The sequence below is a fragment of the Schistocerca americana genome, chromosome 2, assembly GCF_021461395.2.
Source record: "Schistocerca americana isolate TAMUIC-IGC-003095 chromosome 2, iqSchAmer2.1, whole genome shotgun sequence".
NCBI lineage: Eukaryota > Metazoa > Arthropoda > Insecta > Orthoptera > Acrididae > Schistocerca > Schistocerca americana.
In genome coordinates, this window is record NC_060120.1 from 744,139,676 (window position 1) to 744,159,360 (window position 19,685).

The 19,685-nt window shown below is 39.2% G+C and overlaps 1 protein-coding gene across 2 annotated transcripts in view; it reads right to left on the reverse strand.

Moving 5' to 3' along the window:
* The window catches only part of LOC124594853 (serine/threonine-protein kinase mTOR), a 264,014-nt gene that overhangs the window by 102,247 nt on the left and 142,082 nt on the right, over positions 1–19,685 (reverse strand). For both annotated transcript variants that reach the window (XM_047133312.1, XM_047133311.1), the window contains one exon: positions 10,447–10,557. In XM_047133312.1, coding sequence (XP_046989268.1) covers positions 10,447–10,557 — 111 coding nt within the window. The remainder of the gene's footprint in view (positions 1–10,446; positions 10,558–19,685) is intronic.

Here is a 19,685-nt window from a genome sequence, read left to right on the forward strand (position 1 = left end):
TACCAGTACAAATGTTGCAATCAACATTCTAAGCTTCAGATTCAGATTGAAACAAAATTTTTGTATGAAATTTATGAACATTATGCTGCTTATTGAAAGAACAGGCAGATAGAAAAACCCATTCTACAATGATTACCAACAAGGATAAAGATTATAATTCACAGCATGGGATGTTAAAAAGTGTTGCTTGTACCTAAAGAGTACAGAAAAAGGAAACAAAAAATCATCTCAGATAACTTAGGTGCTCACCTTGTAGATGAAAATGTGTGAGAGGTGTGTCATTCAATCCTTATCATGAGATCAAAATTGTTACTAATGGGTTAAACAAACAACAGTTTGCAGTTGAATAGCTTTTAATGATATTTGATAGCTTGTCAAAATATAATTAAAGTAATACAACATAATTTCAATGTCTGCAGTGAAATGTTTCACAAAAGTATAAGTAAATATGCATAATGTCCTGTACTTCTCTTTTTAAGTGCTACTGAATGCCATAACAACTTGACTTAGAAAAGCAATAACTTGGTAAACATAAATGTTACAAGCATTAACTCCACAGAAAAATACTTGTAGCTTTGTATACTATCAGCTGCTGAAATCCTTGCTTCAATATCTAACACTATTATGAAATTTTAACAATACCTATTTCACTAAAGGGATGTCTAAATTTTGTGCCTTCTGGGGCTGAATCAAGTAACAACAGTTGTTATTTATGTGTCTGTTGGTCCTGAAGGAGAGCTCTCTCTGAATGCCTCTTCTTTTTTTTGTGGCTGTTCACTGACTAGCAATCAATTAGGCAATAATGATCCATATACCAGCCCAGAGTTTCAATCAATGTGTGAACCAATAACTTTCCATTACTGTGTTGTGATACCAATAACTTCTCTCTTCACGGGACTAGAATCTTGTGTCCATAACAAGTAACATTAAATTATCATCAACAGACATAAGAAAAAAATAGACATGGGAAAAACAAATAAATTATAGGAAAAGCAGCTAGTCAGGCCCTCTTAGAATTTTTTTGGTACATACCTTATGCCTGCAGTAAACTTCTAGAAAATCTTTTGCACCAGAATATAATTTTTAGAGTCATTTTACAACCTTGTTGGTGTATCCAGAGATTCCAATCTCAATACATGCAACTGGGTTTGCTCAGTCTCATTGCCAGTGGCACACAAATCATTGTGTTTATGATGCAAGCAGTGCTACAAGGAAAGAACATGCCTCCCAGTGCCACATACCGCCATGTGGTAACAGCCAGCTTCTTCCAACTTGGAATAAAGATGCCAACACATCTAGTGAAGAACCACTTGCATGTTGTTCTTGATCAATGCTCAGACACTGAGATTGGGTGTTATTTATATGCTGACCACTATGAGGGGCTTGAACTTTGCAAGGTTTACTAGGCATAGTAAACCTAAAGTTCAAATTTGACTATACCTGGACTTAGTTTTCAGTATCGCACCTGTGTTTTGTGAAACGCATTTTGCTTAATAAATAAGCCACATATCATTGCTCAGCACTTGTTACATCCTCATCCTCATAAGAAAATATGTATATGTCATAATGCAAGACACAAATAACAGTGCAGCCACAACTAACTGAAGTTTATTTATTCACATATAAATGAACAACAAACATAGAAGCTGATACAAGTAAATGGTAAGATCATATCTGAGAACGAGTGCCTGCTGCACTGTCATTATAAGGAGCAGAACTCCGGTAGACGGTGTGCCAGCTGATGTGCCATGCGCAGAAGTCCTATCAACCAATGCAGAAGGCCTCTGGTGCCTAGCCCATGCAGATACTGTTGGTGGACAATTATACGTTATGTGATCAAAAGTATCCGGATACCCCCAAAAACATATGTCTTTCGTATTAGGTGCATTGTGCTGCCACCTTCTGCCAGGTACTCCATATCAGCAACCTTAGCAGTCTTTAGACATCATGAGGGAGCAGAATGCGCTCCGTGGAACTCACGGACTTCAAACGTGGTCAGGTGATTGGGTGTCATCTGTAGGCAAGATAACCCACACTCCTGAACATTCCTATGTCCACTGTTTCCGATGTGATAGTGAAGTGGAAATGTGAAGGGACACGTACAACACAAAAACATACAGGCCGACCTCGTCTGTTGACCACTGACAGTTGAATAGGGTCATAATGTGTTATAGGCAGACATCTATCCAGACCGTCACACGGGAACTCCAAACTGCATCAGGATCCATTGCAAGTACTATGACAGTTAGGCGGGAGGTGAGAAAACTTGGATTTCATGGTTGAGTGGCTGTTCATAAGCCACACATCATGCCAGTAAATGCCAAATGACGCCTTGCTCGGTGTAAGGAGCTTAAAAATTTGATGACTGAACAATGGAAGAACATTGTGTGGAGCGATGAATCACTGTACAAAATGTGGCGATCCAATGGCAGGGTGTGGGTATGGTGAATGCCCGGTGAATGTCTTCTGCCAGTGTGTGTACTGCCAACAGCAAAATTCAGAGGCGGTGGTGTTATGACGCGGTCGTGTTTTTCAAGGAGGGGGCCTGCACCCCTTATTTTGTGTGGCACTATCATAGCACAGGCCTACATTGATGTTTTAAGCACCTTCTTGCTTCTCACTGTTGAAGAGCAATTTGGGGATGGTGATTACATCTTTCAACATGGTCAAGCACCTGTTCTTAATGCACGGTCTGTGGTGGAGTGGTTACATGACAATAACGTCCCTATAATGGACTGGCCTGTACAGAGTCCTGACCTGAATCCTATAGAACACCTTATGATGTTTTGGAATGCTAACTTTGTGCCAGGCCTCACCGACCAACACCGATACCTCGCCTCAGTGCAGCAATCCGTGAAGAATCGGTTGCCATTCCCCAAGAAACCTTCCAGCACCTGACTGAACACATTCCTGCGGGAGGGGAGCTGTCATAAAGGCTAAGGGTGGGCCAACGCCATATGGAATTCCAGCATTACCAATGGTGGGCACCACTAACTTTTAAGTCATTTTCAGTCAGGTGTCCAGATACTTTTGATCACATAGTGCAAGTGTAGCGTGCTGGTGGCCTGGTGCCATGGCGTATATCCAGGTACTGCATACAGAATTATAGCACCCCCTCCCCATGGGGAAAGGGTGCTCCTCTGATGCAGATTTCAGGGTGACTGAAGAAGCATCTATAGCCTCTGCGGCAAGTGCTGCAGGCAATGAGAGTGGCAGCACAAGGAGGTTCCGGGCTGGAACAGGTGAGTATGGGCAGAAGCAGCATGTCCGTGCACACGCACAGCAGCTGTCCCCCTGTGAAATACAGTATGAGAGGACTGGTGACAATAGCACAAGTAGAATTTCAGCGTCTAGGACCTCGATGTTGTGGAACAGTGCCGACAATGAAGCTGGCAGCCACTAAGATGAGGGTGCCGGGACACGTATGGTGAAGGACCTGAAGGCCCTGGACTTGACGACGATGACCCAGCTGGCAGGGAAAATTCTGGCGGCAGTGTCGTAGTGGGAAAGGCCAGCAGATGTGCCAGGCGGTCAGATAATGGAGGAGTGGCACGAGGCAGTGACATTACAAGGAGGGCTGGTCTGCTCATGCAGCAGAGACACCCCAAGAGGCCTGAGGCCTGGACAGGTACTGAGGGAGAAGACGAAGGCAGCAGTGCAGACCCCTGGCCCTTGCCGAGGCACAAAGATACAGCTAATCATGGTGACAAAGATACAGCTAATCATGGTGACATTCTACCACCCTCCATCCCCCCTCACTGGTGACAGCCATGGCAGTTGTGGATCATGGCTGGAATCCACTTCCTTCTGCAGCCAAACCCACTGAGCCCAGACTGTGGAACCAGGGATGACCTGAGACAATGGATACACTGACGACCATTGGTGGAGCAGCATGAACAGATGTAGGAGGATGCATGACTGATGACAATGGAGCATCTTGTCCAGACTCCACGGCCCATCGGTGCAAATCTGTAGGAAGTCAAGAAGCATGTCAAGGCACCCACTGTGGAAGAGTTTGCAATTTACTACGTTGTTTGAACCTTGAAAGTGTGGACTAGATGTTCAATCTTGCCGTTAGAAAGGGGTGGAAAAGAGGAGCAGTCACATGGTGAAGGCCTTGACGGATTCGGAAATCTTGGTGAGACTGAGACACAAACTGCAGAACAATACCCATCACAAGCACATTAGGCAACCACTCAACAGAAAAATGTTTGGAGAGGACCTGAATCATGGCTGTGGCTGACATAAGAGGACAGTGGATAACATTTGGAAATTTAGAGAAAGTATTTCCAACCAACATCCAGTAAAAGTTGAGGAAGGGTCCAAGAAAATCAGCAAGGAAGCATTCCCACAGACACTGCAGTGTGGCACATTGAGAGAGCACTGCCCGTGGCACTGCCTGTTGGGTAGCATATTGAGAGTATGCTGTCATTGGTGCCAGGCCAAAACATGTTCTGACAGGCCAATGACTTGGTACAGGAGACCCCTAATGTAGGCACTGGAGCACATCCCGCCACAGGGCATCAGAAGAACACTGGACAATGGCCTATCTGTAGTTAGAACACCCCCATCAAATACTGAAAGGCAGTACGCAAGGCAAAATAGATACACAAAGGATCAGAAGCCCTGCCCAGAGGCCTATCGGGCCAACTGTGCTGAACAAGATGAACAACTTGACACAAATACAGATTGATAGTGACAGTGGCTGTGATCTGGGAGCCTGCGATAAAGAAACCCTTCCACTGTAAAATGCACCTCAATATCTACATGAAAACAAAAGAGTTCATCTTGTTCAAAAGTAGGATCCAATCCCATCAGAAGCCACGGCAGTGCATCGGTATTGGCATGTTGTGTGGAAGGCCAAAAATGTATTTCATAGATGTAGCAAGACAGAAACAAAGCCCATCGCTGGAGGCAATGTGCCACTTTGTTGGGCAAGAAAGCAAGCTTGCAGTCAGTAATGAAGTGGAACTCAGACCCATACAAGAACACATGAAACTTTTTGAGAGCATAGATGATAGCAAGTGTTTTCTTTTCAACTTGGCGCTGCTGAGCAGAGCTGAGCGTTCCTAATGCAGAAGCTATGGGGCATTCAGAAATATCCTCATATCAATGTGTGAGAATGGTCCTGAGTCCATACTGAGAGACATCCATAGCCAAAACCAGTTGGTGGCCAGAATGGAAAGTAGCTAAACAAGAAGCAGAATGTAATTTGGATTTCAAAAGTGTAAATATGCGCCCACAGGCTGATGTCCTCTGAAAAGAAATGTTCTTGTGGAGCAGCTCGTGCAGAGGATGGCGCAACGTGCCTCACCCGAAATGAATTTGTGATAATATGAAATTTTAACTAAAAATGCTTGGTGTTCTTTGACACCGGTAGGATGAAGAAGAGCTGTGACAGCATCAAAATAATGATGTTGTGGCTTAACACCACCCTGAGGAATCTTAAACCCCAAACACACAATGGGTGGCTGAAAAAAGTGTGACTTGTCTAAGTTGCATTTCAACTCTGCAGTTTGTAAGACCGTGAACAAGGTGTGTTATCTTCAGTGGGTTTGTTTATTTTCCTTCTGGAAAACTGTTACATGTTAACCTTTAAAGAAACATTTCATACAAAATATTTACATTTGTAAAATGCTGTTTATTTATGATAAGTCTAAAGTTTCTAGTTTTACAGTACTTTTGAAAATAAAGTAGATGCTCACATTTGTTTACATACATCACATGGACATATTGGATATATATGCTAGTAGCTTTAGAGGTTTACTAGGCTATCTACAGCTTGTCGTCTGCAAACAGCAAAATTTTATTTTATTTTCTGTTTATTATGTATTTCTGACTAAGAATGACTATTTATCGTATTGTTTAGTGTGTTATTTACAGTTTTTTATGGTATGGTGTTTCTATTTTTTTGTGCCAAGATGACATGCTTATTTCTTTCATTCTTGTCATGACACATTCATTTTATATGATTTCTTGCCAAGCACAGAGTTTGCACCATGATTACTTGTTGTTGTGACTGTTTAGTGTTAATTTGTTTGTTTTTCACTTATTCATGTTTCAACGGTGAATTTTATTTGTGGCTGGATGGTGTTTTATGTCCCCATGAAGTTCTTTTATATGAAATTGTGGTTCATCTATGAGGCAAGTAATATTGTCTTACATATCTGTACTAATATTTTATTTTGTACTGCTTTGGTTTTACTATTTTGTCAAAGATTTAATTTTCTGATTCATGGAAATGTTAATTAGCAGGCCAGTGAATAGAGATTCCTTCTTGTTGAGAGTAAAATCTGTTGTTGAATGTGAAGCAGGTTGGCTCCACGATGAGCTTGAGTACAGCTGATATTTCTTGTATGTTTGTTGTGGGTATGTTTCCTTGTAGATGGATATTTCTTTCTACGATGTTGATGGTTTCTTCTGTTGGAATTTGTGTACATGGAGATTATATAAAATGAAATTATTGTTGCTCTGTTTGGTGTGTTACCATTTTTTATTTTTTCTATTAAGTCACTTCAGTTTTTCTGTCTTCTTTTTTGGTATGTTTGTATATTGTCTGTAGCAGTGTGTCAGGATTTGTTTGGCTAAGTAGTATGTTGGTGCTTTGGTAAAATTAATCAGTGGGCATATAGGGATACCTGGTTTGTGAATTTTAGGCAATGATTTTAGAGTGGGGACCTTGGGATTTTTCTGTATCCTTCTTTTAATCTGTGTGTCTGTGAAAATTGTTTCTTTGTTCTCCCATGTTTTCTGTAAGTTTCTTTGGTATGGGTTTGCTGAGTCACTTGTTGATTCTGTGATGATGTGTTTTGGATGAATTCTAATTTTTTGTCAATGTATCCTTTTCTTTTATGAGTACAATTGAACTGCACTTGTCAGACTTTGTTATTATGGCATTTTATTATGTTAATTTCTTCTGCAGCTTTCTGCAGGTTTTTCACTAGTTGTCATTATGTTTTCTTTCATGGTGGTTTTATTCTCTCTGATTGTGTGTTTTATTTTCTCAGTGACTAGTTCTCTTTTTAAGCTTGCACTGAATTCAGATGTGTGTTCAATATTTCCTGTTGCTTTATGATGGGTACAGTTTCTGTCATATTCTCTACTGTCCTGTGTGAGACCATTGTGTTTATGTTACATTTGGGACCCTTCTTGTTCAGATAAATTTATGTCTGTTAAATGAACCACTCCTTTGTGAAAAGTGTGTTTGCTGTACTGATGATGTGATTGATGATGTTTGTGTGATTTATCATTTTGGCGAGTTTCTTTTGTTGGGTTGTCTGTTTTCTTTCTATTATGTATCAGTATATGTTCTAACCCTGTGCATTAATTCATCAAAAAATGGTGGACACTTTATATGGTTTGGTAGTTCTGAACATAACCTGTATAGTTCAATGTTCACTGCCTTTTCCTTAAAAAATAAATAAATAAATAAATAAAAAAATAAATAAAAAAAAAATAAAAATACAGAGACTGGATTTCTTACTTTATCCACGTAATTTCAGTTTTACATTTTGTCTGTTGTGTTGTAGATGACTTGTTTCTTACAGTTGTGATTAAATAGCTGGGTATTATTTTATAGGCCAAACATACTTACTTGAATTTTATGTTAAGTATTGTTTCTTGACGTTTGATGGTTGTGCTCTGGAATTTGTTAAAGAGCTGGGAAGAAAATATCTGGCTTGGCATAGAAATAATCATCCTGTGAATGTAACTCTTCCGTGGTTGCACCCTTAACAACAATATCAACAAGGTACTTGAAGCACACTTGAATGGTCACTGACAATTGTTGAAAAATGGCTGGTGTGCTAGCCACACCAAACGGGAGGCACTGATACTGATACACTCTAAAGGGTGGGTTAATCACAAGGAACCATTTAGAATCCTTATCCAATGGAAACTATGAACAGGCTTCAGACAAATCAATTTTGGAGAAAAACTGGCCCCCAGCTAGTTCAGCCAACAACTCATCCTGACAGGGCAGAGGGTGGATGTCAATGACAGATTGAGTATTAATGGAAACTTTAGTCTTACCCAGAGGCGAAGCTGACCAGTCAATGTCTTATCAGTCACAAGGGGGGATAGACCATTCACTCGATGCAATCAGGCATATGATCTCCAGTGCCATCAACCTATCCAATTCTGATTTAACTCGATTGCACAAAGCTACAGGAATAGGATCCACACAGAAAAAGCTTGGCCGCACTGTAAGTTTCAGGGTAATGTAGGTCGCAAAATAAGTGACATAACCTAACCCACCCAAAAGAAGAGATGAGAACTCAAAACACAGGGAATTTAACTGCTGGTACAGGACCTGGTCTGTAAGAAGATGCACCACATCCAAAATGGAAAAACTGAAAGCACCAGAAGCACCCAGACTCAATAATTGTCAGCACCAGCATCATCCACTACCAAGAAAGTCAAGGAACAAACCACACATGTATACACAGTAGGCACCATAAATTTTCCCAAAATTGGAATATACTGCTTGTTGTAACTCACCAAATGTTGAGTAAACCAGAGACAATGATGAAGATCCCAAATCCATAAAAGTATATGAGTTCAATAAAGTGCACACGTGTCCACCTGTAGTCTCAGCACTATGTATATCACTCACTTCAATAAACAGTTTGTTATGAGTCATAAGCACTGGAGACACACAATTAACATCCATGTCCACAGGAATGACACACACAGAAGTTATATGTCCTTTTTTTCCTAAGTTTCTTGCAAGTCACCCAGCACATAGGGCACACAGCCCTATCACGACTCATGACACAGATGGGAGGGCAGAGTGCTGCCTTTGTTGAGGTGGTTGTTTTCATTTGGCACAGCACTGTCCAGTGTGGTGCGGAGGTCATATTTGTACGGCTGCCATGTCATCCTCAACCCAAAAACTTACTGATGTCCAAAATCCAGTAACTGGAGCCACTGTAGGTGATGTCATACCAAGCCTCAATCTGATAACCTGCAGAATGAAACTGATCAAAAGACTGAGCAATATTTAACACTTCAGCCAAAGATGGAGTCTTGCACTGCAATGCCTGCTGACTCGCCTCCTTGTCGGCAGCCGACCGAAAGATGGTGTCTCAGATTATAGAAACAGCATAGGAATCATTATGGGCATTGGTAACAGACATATATTTGTGATTGCAGATGTGGAGTTCTGCCACTCAAGCCCAAGAGGGCTCGTTTGGTTGTTTCTGACAATGACAGAACTCTACCATGCACCACAATGACATGTGCATTTACAATGATAATTTCACAACTTACACATTTCGTCAAATGAAAGCAATGCTGGTTCCTGGAGTGGGGCTAAATGGCACGACAACTGGTAGATCCGAGCAGAAATCCAGGAAAGGAACAAGGCCTCACAAATATAGTGTTACCAAAGCAGCTTCTCATAAACCTCCCTGTCTTCAGCCACATCATCAAAAGTCAGCGAGTATCTTGATGGTGTGGAAGTTTGTGATAGCAACCATATGTTCACCTGAAGATGTGGCTTTTTGTGCCACAAAACTGGTAGTGATCCAATAATAAGGGACTAAATATGGCTGACGAAGTTATTAATACCCAAGATGATTACTCATAGCTGTGGCTGACCCATGTACAAGGTTGTCTGCGCAACCCTAAGAGCCTACTACTGCTTCAGAAGAGACCTGAGCACTGCCTCCATGCATGACAACACAAGGAACAACCAAGTGGACTCAGCACATGCAAGTAAATGCCTTACTTGTCACCAATTGTGTCACAACACAAGATACAACAACTAACAGTGTGGCCACAATTAATCAAAGTTTATCTACCCATATACAAATGAACAACAAACATGAAGACTGATACAAGTAAATAGTAAGAATACATCTGAGAGCGAGTGCCTGCTGCACTGTTCCTATATAGAGGAAGGCTCCGATAGATGGGACAGTGGCTGCCGTATGATGTGCACAAGTCCAGTGACCCACTGATGGTGGCTTCTGGCAGCCAGCCCACACAGATGGCATTGGCGGATAATTTAAAGTAAAGTTCACTGCCCAACAAAATGTTACACAACAGTATAAAGAAACAAAAGTCACACTACAAACCCAAAAAATCTCTCTACAGATAACAGTTGATTCAGTACTCACAACACTGAATAATTAATCCATGTGAACTATTTATCAATAGTTAAGATCTAAATAATATCACACAGTAGCACACCAAGCCCTCCTTTTTTCCAAAACACACACACACACACATTACTATATTGCATCAATAGCTTCTTCTTTACACAGTCCATTATTTATAAATATTTTCTTTATTGAAGATTGAATCTGCCTGTGGTTTAAAAACTGCATGCAGATATTAATACACTATTTTTTAATGCAAATGCAATATAAGGACCTAGTGACATTTGCCACTGAAAGGGTATGAGATTGCAACAAAAATTAAATGACTAGTCATCACACTCACTCTTTTTATTGGTGGTGGTTCTGAGGAAGTATGAGCCACATCACCTCTCTTTGGTCTTGACAGTCTTGGCTCAAAGAGTAAGGAATCATCTGGTTCGACCAAATTGTCATCCTAAATTAAAGAAAGATACAAAAGAAGAGTTTTTACAAGACAAACACTGACACTGACTCAAAACAAATTTATTAACATTCTGTGATCAAACTGCATTAATAGTGGTAGCAGTAATAGTGACAGTAATGATCAAGAATGTAACTGGTACTTAGCTGACAGCACTGTCACCGTAGCAAAAACTGACTGTCGATAATATTTAAGATAAAACGCAGTTTAGCATGTATGTACAAACTAGCCTCACAGGTTGACTAGCAAGTGTGATCAAAAGAAAAACTGTAAAAATACATTTGTACACCCTTCTGTCTTTCACATCACTAATTTACTGCATGTTTTGGATGTTTGTATATTAATGCTCATATGTTGCCCAATCACTGTATTATCCTGTAAAATATTTACTTCATTTCCAAAAGAGAATTCCAGAGTTGTCAATAATACACAAATAACTTTTTTCAAAATTGTCACTAATCGCTGTATTACTGTTATTCCTTAGAGAAGAACCCTAAATGTTCTATATGCGTCTGAAATACTCAGCTCTGTGGAAATGATGATTGTACAGCAACATTTCACTCTCTCTGCCTCAACAGTCATTGAAGTTTTTAACAAGAAAGAGGGGGGAATAAAAGGAAAATCGATAATACTGGTATGATGTACCCTATGCCATGCACTGTACAGTGGCTTGTGGAATATATACATAGATAATGCTCGCAAGATTAAAAGGACTGTCAACAACTTATCATTATACATAGCAAGTTTCTATGAAAAAAGATAATTAAAATTGGTGCCATGCTACCACGCTATGCTAAGTACCTCAGCAAAGGTTGCACTGATGTGCAAGCACAGTGGAAAGCAAATCTGTATGAACAAGAAACCAATTTTAGTTGATTTCTGTAATTTTTTCCATCCCAATTGGAATTTATTTTCCAAAGTACCCAGTTATTTAAAATGAGTAAATTTAACAATGGATGACTTAAAAAATATTTTTATTCAACCAGTATCATGCAAGGTAGCATACTCCTTACTGCCTTTGGTGGGTTATAGCTACCTTGTGATACTGTAGTATTACAATTATTGCCACACTTTCAAAAACAGTCCAACATCGACATATTTTATGCAAGAACATCTCAAAAAATTCTGATATATCTGAGACAAATAGTCTGCTGTTGCTATTTGTTTAAGATTATCAAAGTGTTTTGAAATGCTCTTGTACATTATATGTCATCTTTTGCTGCTTTTTGACTAATCGTATTGTGACAATTAAAACAGTAGTGCCACATCAGACCATGGCTATAATCACCAAAATCAGTATGGAGTTCATTACTTGTGACTGGAGTAGGATGTGTCAGGAGGATGTGCATTGCACAGGTCTTGCATTTGAGTCTTCCACAGGGATATGACCCAGTGGCTATGGGATGGGACCGGATGTGGCATAAGGTTTGTCTTATCCCTGTGGAAAACCTCGATGCAATACCTATCCGATACACCCACCCAGCAAATTCTGCTCCACCCCAGTCCCATACCAGACTTATCTAATCCCATTACAGGCAGGGCCCCCTGTGAAAACAGGCATGTCACGTACCAGCTTTGTTGCAATTCTGCACAGTATTTTATGTGGGCTTGAGCACCTGTCAGTGGCTCATCTGAAGTAATGGCCACTGCTAAACTGTGGTCAAGAACAGAGTTGATCACCCAATGGCAGAACACACTGCTGAGCAGCTCATGCTCAATTTCAATGGCTACTTCATAACCTGTGTCATTTCCATCCCCCCCCCCCCCCCCCCCCCGGCCCTCCCCAAACACCAGCTTCCAGCTTCTCTGAACTTTGCAACACATCCATTATTTCCATAATCCTCCTGGCCTGAATCTCGAATCTCCACTAGCTCTCTGTCCCATGCAAACCTCCATCCTGCCTCGGGAGGGAGGTGTTATGCCCACTGTGGTGATACCATTCCATGACATCACTATGACACGTATATGCCCAGTTTCAACCGTTTTGGATGTCTATCAATTTCCAAGGTGTACCGAGGTCTGAGAAGTGAGAGATGCCTTACTGGATTTTGTCATTTTAGTTGAAGCTCATATTTGATGGGTTTTATGTTGTAACTTTATGTTCTATGAATGTACACCTTTTCAAATATTGAGGATCTCTCAAAAACACGTCAGTTACTGGTACTAAAACAAACTAGGTACACCTCAGAATAAAAAGCATAAAGAAAAGGAATTAAAAGGTAACTTACTCTCGGCTTTTTATAAAGTATAAAGGAAAATTTACAAGCTAGTTATTTCAAGAGACTTCTTTTGCAAACAAGAACATCTTCAATTAAAGTACACAGGCAAACAAAATGTATACTGGTACCGGTACAGAAATATTCCTGCTGCTGTTTTCTCTTGTAGTTTCAGTTATCTTCAAGTGCAAGGGAAGAAGTTCATTTTTCTTGCAGTGAACTGTAATTTTTTGTACAAATTACAACATACTTCACACAACCAGTATACTTTTACTACTGGGGGAGTTTATTGTTAAGTACTTTTCATAATACTTAGGTAAATACCAAGTATACAGTTGGCAGATTTGCACTTTCATAGAAAGAAAATGCAGTAAAGTTTCCAAAATTGCAGTGACTATACTAATTGAATATTCAGTTAAAAGCTTTAATTCACATGCAAGAATGGCTACCACACAATGAGTCTCTATACTTACAATCTTTTTATGGTTTCAGATATTTATTATGGTGATACTACAATCATTATTGTGGTGTACAAAGCACATATAACTTTGTATACATAACTACATGACTTTACATTATGTGTATTGTTGCCAAATGAATAAACAAATCAATTAAAATGAAGTCAATATACAGGTTAAATCGAATAAGATGAGGCAACTGGGGTGCAATATACAAATACCTTTCGATTTATTAACATTAACCAGGCATAAACAATGATTGTGCATTTGCAGACAGAATTTCTGAAATGAACATAACCTGGTTAATCACACATTACCTTCACGACTGGAAATAATTAGGTATTGAAAATGGCAGTCAGTCATACAATTTTTAGAATTACTACATCACATTAGCAAGTATACTAGAGGTAAGCTTCATTCCATGGGACGCTCACCACAGTCAGACTCCATAAGGCCATCAACATTCCCAATGGTTGAAACTGGGCAGATAAAGGCTGTTGCGACATTATGGAGAGGTACCGTAACAATTCAGTGACCCTACTCACATCCTCCTTCCCGCAGTCTTCTCCCTTCTCTCTTCTATCAAGCCCTCCTAATTCACTCCTTCACATTATTATCACTGTCACTGCTCACACTCACCAGTGACTGTGCCCATGTCACATTCTTATCTCATGTACTTGCTGCCTCTCCCTTCGGCATTTCTGTTATGTGCATTTGTTTCCTCCCTCCCAGCCACCAGTCAATCCTCCTGGACCATTCCTCCTGCTCACTGGTTACTTTCTTCCTTTTCCCACTCCACTTGAAACAATCCCTCATCCTAGTCAAGCTGCAGAACTACAGTCCTGGCATACTGTATTTAGCTGGCACAATTTAGTCACACAGGGGTGTACATGCATATGTGTATATATGTTTACTTTAGCTCAATAAAGGATTCAGTCAAAAGCCCAAGAAGTTTTCAGTCTCGTTTATATGCCTGTTGATGACTAAACCATTCCGCAAGTTTTTACCTTTCCTTAAAAAATAAAAAAAAGTTAAGTTGAAGACTCATAACTGAGAAGTGATTCACCCTTCAGCATACAGAAATGCCTTGATTGATCTTCCATTTCTCACTTATGAACAACATGGAGAAATTGCTCTCTCCAGTTTCTATATACATAACTATGGGTTAGGAGAAATGAAGCAATGGTTCGTAACAAAATACTTTTGCAAATGTATTCTTAAAAAGAGAGTGGAAATAAAAGTAGGAAAAAAATATTATGAGCCTTTCGTAACTTCTGAGTATGCCTCACTGATACAATTTTCCATTCTGGTTGGACAAACCTATCGATGCAATTCTGATGTCATACATCTACCAGAAATGTGTGTGGGAGGATGAAAGATCTCACCTACATCTACATCTATGTGAAAATAAAGTGCCTGGCAGAGGGTTCAATGAACCCCTTTCAAGCTGTCTCTCTACCATTCCACTCTCGAACAGCGCGCCCGAATAACAGGCACTTAAATTTTTCTGTGCGAGTCCTAACTTCTCTTTTTTTATCGTGATGATCATTTCTCCCTATGTTGGTGGGTGCCAACAGAATGTTTTCGAAAAACGCATTTGCTTTAATGATTCCCATTCCAATTCACATATCATGTCTGTGGCACTACCTCCCCTATTTCATGATAATACAAAATGAGCCACCCTCCTTTGTACTTTTTCGATGTCATCCGTCAGTCCCATCTGATGTGGATCCCATACTGCACAGCAATACTCCAGAATAGGGCCGACAAGCTTGGTGTAAGCAGTCTCTTTAGTAGACCCGTTGCACCTTCTAAGTGTTCTGCCAATGAATCACAGTCTTTCGTTTGCTCTATCCCCAACATTATCTACGTGATCGCTCCAATTTAGGGTATTTGTAATTGTAATCCCTAAGTATTTAGTAGAATTTACAGACTTCAGATTTGTGTGACTTATCGTCTAATCAAAATTTAGTGGATGTCTTTTAGTACTCACGTGAATATCTTCACACTACTCTTTATTAAGGGTCAATTGCCACTTTTCGCACCATACAGATATCTTATCTAAATCATTTTGCAAATTGTTTTGGTCATCTGACGACTTTATAAGATGGTAAATGACAGCATCATCTGCAAACATCTAAGAAGATTGTTTCCCGCATCGGTAATATAGATTAGGAACAATTGAGGGCCTATAACACTTCCTTGGGAAACGCCGGATATCACTTCTGTTTTACTCAATGACTTTCCGTCTATTACTAGGAACCGTGACTTTTCTGACAAGAAATCACGAATCCAGTCGCACAACTGAGGTGATATTCCATAGCACGCAGTTTTGTTAGAAGACACTTCGGTGTCAAAAGCCTTCTGGAAATCTAAAAATATGGAATCAATTTGACATCCCCTGTCGATAGCACTCATTACTTCATGAGTATAAAGAGCTAGTTGTGTTTCGCAAGAACGATATTTTCTGAATACGTGCAGACTATGTGTCAATAAATCGTTTTCTTCGAGGTACTTCATAATGTTCGAATTCTGTATATGTTCCAAACCCCTACTGCAAATCAATATTAGTGATATGGGCCTGTAATTCAATGGATTACTCCTATCACCCTTTTTGGGTATTGGTGTGATCTGAGCAATTTTCTAGTCTTTAGGTAAAGATCTTTCTGTGAGTGAGCGGTTGTATATAATTGCTAAATATGGATTTATTGTATCAGCATACTCTGAGAGGGACTTGACTGGTATAAAATCTGGACCAGAAGCCTTGCCTTTATTAAGTGATTTAAGCTCTTTGCGACACTGAGTATATCTACTTTTATGCTTGTCATCTTGGCAGTTGTTCTTGATTGGAATTCAGGAATATTTACTTCGTCTTCTTTGGTGAAGGAGTTTCAGAAAACTGTGTTTAATAACTCTGCTTTAGTGGCACTGTCATCAGTGACTCCACCATTGTTATCGTGCAGTAAAGGTATTGATTGCATTTTGCCAGTGGTGTGCTTAATGTATGACCAGAATTTCCAGGTTTTCTGCCAGATTTCAAGGCAGAGTTTCGTTATGGAAATTATTAAAAGCATCTCGCACTGAAGTATGCGCTATATTTCGAACTTCTGTAAAACTCTGCTGCCAGTCTTGGGGATTTTGCGTTCTTTTAAATTTGGCATGCTTTTTTCGCTGCTTCTGCAACAGTGATCTGACTCATTTTGTGTACCATGGGGGATAGTACCATCACTTATTAATTTATGTGGTATATTTATCTCTCAAATGCTGTTGATACTCTCTCTGTGAAATCATTCCAAAACTTTTCTACATTTACATGATCAGATCGGAAGGAGTGAAGACTGTCTCTTAAAATGGCATTAAGAGCATTTTTATCAGCTTTTTAAAATAGATAAGATAAGGAAATGCAAGTTGACAGAAAAGTAACATTTGCAACATTCACTTTAGACATGCTGAAGATGAGGATTTATCTCAGCAGCGTTTAATTAATATTTTATTTGTAATCACACACAAGACTGAAACTCAGAAATGAGATGAAACAGAGGATTAAAAAGTAAATTTTCTGTAATATACCAGTACTCCAGTGATCATGTATAATTTGCATGGCAAAAGTGCTCAGTATGCAATTAAGGCAATTACTAAAAAATATGTTGCCTATACTATATAAAATAAATTTATAACAAGTGCCATATTTCAATTTCTTTTGCAATACATTTCATTCATGCACATTAGTAGCAACTTTATTTGCATTACTAAGTCAAAAATTATAAAAATTCACAAACATTATGGTGCATCATATGTAATACCTGACTAAGGCCCAGATCAGATAGAGTATTGTGGCTTCAATGTTAAAAGCTGCTAAATACTAATAAATCATTGCAAAATCACAGAACAACATGCAACACTAAAAAGATATATAATTTTAACAAAAAAATAGTTTTTTTCTGAATTGGTTGTGCATAGCCTATTTCGAATTTCTCTTAGATGACACTTTTTCCATTAAGACCGAATCTGTTAGTTTATTCACAACACTACAGGTCAATTCCAGCTGTACAGCCATTTTTAAGTGAACAAGTCCATTATTGTGTTACCGTATTGAAGTTTTTCTGGCAGTTTGAATATTGCATCATTTTTCTGGAGTACATTTGGGATGTTATTAACTATTGTACTGATATTTTTGCTAACAACATTTCAGTTATTGTCAATGTGAGCAACTTGCAATTTTAAAGCACTTTACACTGTGGAATAAATGCACATACATCCAAGATAACACTATTGGTAACAAGAATGTCAATCACAGATAAAACTTATGCCTTTAAGTGTAAAACAAAGCTAGTGCAGAGTCAGTGAATCCACAGTGCTTATGAAGTATTTGGTTGATTACTGTGGATGGCACATGTTGGAATGGCAGGCAGTGAAGGTTAGAACAATATATCTTTTGAGAGCACAGACATTAAATGAAGTGTTTCCACGATTTGTCAAGGCCTCTGTTCAGCAGACTGTCTGTTAATTGTATTTCCACAGCATTCTTGACAATTGAATCCCAGTAGGATGAGATGGTGGCCAGTATCTTAACTTTTCTGTAGACCAAGGAACGGCCAGTGGAAATTTGTTGGGTTCCAGTAGGCAGGTGAATCGCTGGTGTTCAGTGTAACAGTCTTTTACAGCGTGTGTTGTCTGTCCTATGTACCATCTGCCACACTCACAAGGAATTTCATATACATCTGTCTTTTGTAAAAGCATATTGTCCTTCACAGATCCCAGAAGAGCTATTCTCTTGTTCGGTGGAAGGAAGATCACATCCACTTAATTCTTTTTTCTTGCAATTTTTGATGAAATATTTCCCACATAAAGTAGAATGACCATAGATTTTACATCTATTTCTTATTGCTCTTCTTCTGGTTGGTCTGGCATTTTCAACTGCAGAGCTCTCTTAATTTATGGTTCTATGTATTTATTCTTCCATAATATTTCTTCAAAGTGTACCATTTCACTATGTAGGCTCCCAGTGTCGGATTTATTCAAAAACTGCCAGAATAATGAAGAACAACAACTTGTATGAAATCTTCCTTCCACCGCCCAAGACAGCGGCTCTTCTGGGATCTTGCAAGGATGACCTGCTATTACAGAAGGCAAGTATACATTCAATTCCTTGTGTGTGTGTGTGTGTGTGAGAGGGGGGGACAGTACACAATAAGTACTGTAATAAAATGTTGCATTGAACACCAGTGATACACTCACCTACTACAGCCCAACAAATCTACAGAGGGTGAACATTGTATTTCCAATTGTCATTTCTTGGATAATAGAAAACTTAAGATACTGGCCACAGTCTCATCCTACTGTGATTCAATGGTAAAGGATGCTGTAGAAATACAATTAGCAGACAACCTTCTTAACAGGGGAGGGTTTCCAGCTTGACAAATGACGGGAAACCTTCATTTCACATCTGCGCTCTCAAAAGCTATATTGTTCTAGGCTTTACTGCCTGCCACCCCAACATACGCCATCCACAGTAAGCAATCAAATGCTTCGTAAGCACTGTTGATTCACTGACTCTGCACTGTCTTTGTTCTACTCTTAGAGGCATAAAGTTTTGTCTATGACTGCAACTTTCATTACCAACGTTATATTGGACGCATGTACATTTATACCACAGCATCAAGTGCTTTCAAAATCTTGCAAGTGACTCACCTTGAGAATAGCTGAAAGGTCATCAGCCGAAATATAAGTACAAGAAACAATAATATCCTGGATGAACTCCTGAAAAATAATGCTATAAATCAATCAATGTTTGTCATCCAAACAACAACTAGATCATACAATCGGACAATGTGTCATGCAACTGGTATCCATGAAAGCATGAGATGCAAAACTGGGTACAGTACATGTGTTCACTCATGCTTACTGACTGTGAAATAAATTATACTGCTAGATACAACACTTCTTATTTGACTATCATAAAATACATATTCATGAAATAATCAACTTAAAAAGGCTATATAGCCATTAGTGGTTTAAATAAGAAGTAGAGCGTCAGTGGAAACAATTCCATCATTCAAGAAATAACAAAGAAATTGAATGTGACTTTTTTTTTTTTTTCAATCTGTACATAAATTCCAAATTGTTTGGTTTCAGTTTGATGATAATATGCAATTACACAATGAAAATTAGTGCAAACACTGTAGGGTGCAGGGACAGCCCTCTAATCCTATAGTGAGGACTTTGGGAACAAATCACAGAAGCACCGAAACTCCAGAAAGTTGCATGATACTGTTAGCACCCATAAGGTACTGATCTCAATGGATCAGTTTGTGAACAGTTGTGTTAAGTGGCTGTATTGATCTCAGGATTTGTAAATTACATGCACTCAGATCTGGGCTGTGTCTGCTGTGAGCATAACTCTCTCAAGGTTTTGTACTATTCTTGTATCCCACTAAACACTTTCGGG